The 5,386-nt window shown below is 37.1% G+C and overlaps 1 protein-coding gene across 1 annotated transcript in view; it reads right to left on the bottom strand.

Moving 5' to 3' along the window:
* Positions 1 to 1,908: 1,908 nt before the first annotated feature.
* The window catches only part of LOC106518149 (CUB and sushi domain-containing protein 3), a gene marked incomplete at both ends in the record, with an annotated part of 95,163 nt that continues 91,685 nt past the window's right edge, over positions 1,909 to 5,386 (bottom strand). The window contains 2 exon segments of the mRNA XM_014009282.1: positions 1,909 to 2,009; positions 2,161 to 2,248. Coding sequence (XP_013864736.1) covers positions 1,909 to 2,009; positions 2,161 to 2,248 — 189 coding nt within the window.

The raw sequence follows: 5,386 nt of genomic DNA, 5'->3' as shown, positions 1-5,386 counted from the left end.
CCTATCAGCAGGTAAATACACTTCAAGATACAGGGTATGGACTTTTTGTAAATGTGGCATTGTCTAAAAATGTTTGGTGATTTTAATAGARACTGTTCTATTTATTCCTGAACCATATTCATCACTGCTCCTATTTGGCAACTGCTAAATCTTAATCCAGTAAGCAGTGACAACCCCTGCCTTCCACTGACTCTAGTTCTGCAACACCTGGGTCAACCAGCAACCAGAGACCAAGAAAACCAAAAACTATTTTAAAGTTTGCAGAAATTAGAGATCTGATCTCTCCTGGGTCACAATCAAACTCTCAAAGTATCATTAAGCTACCAAGCTTCACCCAGGAAAGGCAGTGTAATGGGGCCAACRCCCTTTCAAAGCMACATTTCARTTGAGTCCCACAAGACACCAAATCAGATCTGTAGCATAGTTCACATTAGCTGTGTTTACATGGACATAAGGAATTGTAATAAATGGAAAATCGGAATAAAAACGTGTCATGTAAAYAACACAATATTCTGATCTAATTCAACTCTATGGAAATAAATTTGGTTTATCCTAATTGACAATCCAAATTGCGTGCATTTTATCACTTACTGATCATGTTGTTCTGGTTGTGAAAAACAAACATGACTGCACATGTGCATCCTCTAAACCTGATGTATCTCCGCCTAGCTAGATGCTAATATGTCAGGGAAGCAAAATTTCATCAGTTAGCTTAAAATTACTGAATGCTTTGATGGCTGAAAGTGTATGAACGCAGAGTTATTTACACAAGTACATGATAAGCTGGAGGAAGAACACAGAACATTTTTTTATGTTCTAGGAAGTAGAACAGCATTTTTTAAGAGAAAGTTTAAAAAAAACTCTGCACGTCTGTACTTCTTTTCTGAATAAAAGCCTGGTGCATGTCACCACTCGTCATGATTGGAATAATTCATTTTGTGCACATATTAACATAGATAGTGTGATCCATACAGTTACTCTCCAAGTAACAAGTCTCTGTTTTTGAAAGTACAGATCTCAGAATTCCAGTTCAGCTTTCCATGGGACAACAAAACTAGCTTTTAGTTTTTGTTCTAAATCTGTTTTGATGTGGGAGAGACTGGCTTTATCGTAGAGGTCTTGCAAAGTGCAAATGTCATAAATTAGAACCAAACCCTGTTCCTCCCTTGGACTCTATGGGGGTTACTGACGTGTTGCTCAACTAAGTYAGTACATTAACTCCCCAGTCGGAGCAATCTCCTTTGAGTGCCCTGTGGCACAATAATGGTGCAGTTTGCTCAGAGACAGTAACAGAATGTGGGCAATGGGTGATGGTCTCTTGCTGCCATCCAACAACAAATTGCCCTCACGTAGCAGGTTGCCTCACCGCCCAAACAAGACTTTAGTCCGGGCTTGGTTACACACACACACACACACACACACACACACAAAAAAACACCTTTGTATATCTATCACTGAAGTGTGATGTTCCAACAGCCTGATCCAAGGGTTCATCAGGGTTTGGCAGGGCCAGAGAGGTTTTCCAGTGAGGGTGTGAAGGATTTTGGAGACAAGCTGGTGGATAGAGGAATGAGCGGGGCATAATCCAGCTACTGTTGGGGCCAGAGAACACATTGGCATCCTAACTAGTGTGGTCAGCCTCCATCCATTACTGTCCTGTTCTCTTTTCTGTGTTGGAACTTCATCCCTCATTGACTGGTGTTCTTTCTTCTATCGCTCACTGCACAGCCATCTACTCCTTCCATAAACTGAGCTAATTGATTTGTCAGGTGAGTTGTTTCACAGCATAGTCGATAGAGTTAGGGTGGTTTCTATGAATACAGCCGTATATTTAATGACATCTCACAAAGTGGAATACATACTGAGAAGTATAAAAAGTCTTACCTTTGCACACTGGTCGGTGGTCACTCCAGGCTGCAAAGACTTCAGCCACTCGTTGACAGCTGATGGTTTTACTGCCCTGAAGTACATAGTCCTCTCCACAACTGAACTGCACCACACTGCCAATACTATACAAACACGCACATAAATAATTGATAAAAGTGAGAGCAACAATAACAGAAATTGTCACATTTATTTGCAGACACACAAAGATGTAGCCCCCAAAAGTATTTATTTCATTCAACGACGTGCATGTTTGCAATTTAAAAAAAAAAGTACCTGAAGTCATTGCCATGACGTTTTCCATTCTCTGGTTCTCCTGGATCAGGGCAAGAGTTAGACGCCTGTCTCACTCCCCCTTCATTTACTACACAGAGAAAAAGATATGTAGACCATCAGAACAAATAGGTTAGAAGGTGACAGAAAGGGTAGTAGTAAAGCAGTACCRTTGGGTCTAACTAAAAGACCCATCTGTCCTTCCTCTACATGAGATGTACTGTAGCTGGCTCATTCTACTACTATATTTTTTACTGCTATTCATTATAAACCCTGTATTTTTTATATTTAAGCATGCCAAGGAAACCCAATTGTTGATATGAATAAAAAAATGCTATCAAACCAAAAAAAAAAAGAAAAAAACTGCTTCAATGCTCACTGGCAGTATCTTAAAACCATCTGTTTTTGTCATTTGATAGCATTCAGCACCAGCCTTCCTGGGTAGATTTCCAGCTCTTTGCTTTCTGTTTTGGAAACCTGCCTGCTTTATCACTTATTCACTTCTGAGGCAGCGGGAAATGGATTAGACCAGGAGATAGACGGAGAGTTATAACAGGCAGGCATGGACCATGCAGCCATCCAGACATTATTAATGCTTGCAGAAACACAAGAGCTGATCTCGATTGTGACAATATACAGCAAACWTGGCATGTTGGACAAAGCTGTTAAACAGAACTGCACAGAAACTTGAGATGCAGCAATGTTTGGTTTTACCTAGAGTATTTATTATAAGCCTGATACTTAAATATATAGTTGCAGTCTTCATAACTTTTTTCTGTTTGTGATAAATAATACAAATAACCCTATAACTGTTGACCTTATATTTAATTATCACTATTGCATAGTTTTTATTTGTAAACCTCATTATTTCATCCAATCTCTCCTGCTGCTTAGACTTAAAGAAGTTCTAAAGCCCTAACTTTAGATGAAAAACAAGATAAAATRTACCAAAGTAATTAGTATTATTTTGAATCTTATTTTTACTCACATCTAATTTCTATAAAAAWACCTGATAATGCCTAACAGCTGATATTGTTAGTCAACACAAGTTCTTAGTTGTTATGGAGTATACATCATTTTGCATTTTTTAACAAAATGCAGATAAAATCATTTGATTAGGCCTGAAGTTCCCTACATTTTTGTGCTTGTGTGTGTGTTTAGAGCATTGCATTTAATTGTAGAGTCCTCTAAAAATCTTTACAACTTTTTTCTCCAGTCAGTCATCTTCTCTCAACATTCATTTAAAACTAAGAGCGCACTTTTAGAAGAGGGAAAAACTGTGCTTTAATGTTTTTATTTATTCCAGATATGAAACAAACAAAACACCCTATGGTTGTGGTTTGATATTTAAATGAAGACGATGAYACTCAAAATGAAAGAGAATCATGTAATTACTGCTGTATAATGTTCCGCTTACTTCTAAAGCAGCAAGTCAAACAGACAACATGGGAGTGTTCTGCTGATTACTTGTTTCATTATAATGATTAACATTATGTATGGAGAAACATGATTTAATTTGTGTTGTTGGGCTGGCCAATATTATGATAAGAGTTTATTATTCTTCACGTATTATACAGTTGTTGTTTATCTAAAGGTGGACTTCAAAGTTTAATTGCTGCCTCTTGAACATATTAGTTCTCAGCTCTAGAAAACAATCACAGGGAAGTTCAAAAATAAAAAATAGAAACAAGTCATTTAAAATTATATCCTAAATGCTCTATTTTTTACATATTGTTTAAATAAACAATATTTTAAGTTTATGTTTTACAGTGCTGATGATAAAGGAAACATAAAAATGCCCTTCAGTGTGTTTTTTTAAGTTGTTTTATTAAATTTATACCGACGTGAAAAACAAACAGCTTAAAAAAATCTGGCAAATATCTATTTGATATTAAGAATTAAAAGAGTTGCCAGTGAGCTCTGTTAGGTACAACAAACATGGGCAAAGCAATAAAACTGCCCATTTCTTGCTTTCACACCACCACCTTCACACCCACGCTGTCTGGGCTCTCTGGCTAACATGAGAGTACATGTTTAGTCCCTAACAACAAACCCAGCAGGTGGGTTGTGTGTGTCTGTTTGTATTTGTTAGAGTAGATAGTTTGTTGCTTTGTTGGAGCGGCTAATTTGACCATCTGGACTATTAACAGTACAACAGAGGGACTGGTTACAGTATCAGCACCGTGCACACACACAAAACACAAAATATATAAACTTGCAATCACACACATATTTATGCACATAGACATATACAAACTCACATCTATATGATGTGTACGTATAGACAGACAGGCTTTGTGCTTCAGTGGAGAGTTAATAGTGTCAGAGAAATGCTAATTAGCTTCTGGGTCGATCAGAATGAACACAAAAGCTTCACATCTGTAKAATTAAACCTCAGCCGTGACTCTCAGTCTGTGATGTGTTAATACATTGTTTGTGGAATTCACACATACATTTAGACAGATACAGAGATGTATGAAAACCTATGCTGAAAAAGCATGCAAGGTTTGTTACTGATGTATTTGACTTGAACTACCTTTCATGCATCTACCGTACTTGTGTGCAAAAATACATCTCTGCACATGGCATGACCGTCTAATTCAGCAATGGGCTACTTAATAAAAGGAACCACATTTTTGAGGGCCACATAGTGCAACACAGTTACTTAATTGTAATAAAACTGCCATTTTAATAAGTGTTTGTGAATATACATTATATTGCAGACTTATGTTAAAATCATTCATGGCACATAGTGCATCTAAACAGACTAAGCATATAGATTTGCCCTGAAAGTCTGTAAACAGATAAGCTGTGTCCGTATTCAGGGCTCGCAGCCCACATAGACCGTTGTCCACGTAAGTCGTCCATTTAGGCTGCAATACAATGGCTGTGAAATTAAAAGGTTTAATCTTTGGATAACATATGTTTCTGTGACCATGCACTACCCTGTTACCATAAACCATACCATGGTGTTACGCTTTATATTGCATGGCTTCACTTGGTTTATGGGAGGTAAAACTTCACAAAACTTAAAMAATATATATGTTACACCTAAATAAATAAAAGCAATAATAAGTTGAATTTAGGTCCATTATCAATATGTGTAATTCCATTTTTTTGACATCTCATTGCAGCAAAAAATTCATCAACTATTTTACTAAATATACATCCATCCATCCATCCATTTTCTGTACACGCTTCTTCCTTTTCAGGGTTGCGTGGGTCACTG

Source organism: Austrofundulus limnaeus, unplaced genomic scaffold (genome assembly GCF_001266775.1).
Source record: "Austrofundulus limnaeus strain Quisiro unplaced genomic scaffold, Austrofundulus_limnaeus-1.0 Scaffold56, whole genome shotgun sequence".
In the NCBI taxonomy this organism is placed as follows: Eukaryota; Metazoa; Chordata; class Actinopteri; order Cyprinodontiformes; family Rivulidae; genus Austrofundulus; species Austrofundulus limnaeus.
This window is presented reverse-complemented; position numbering and strand designations above follow the sequence as displayed.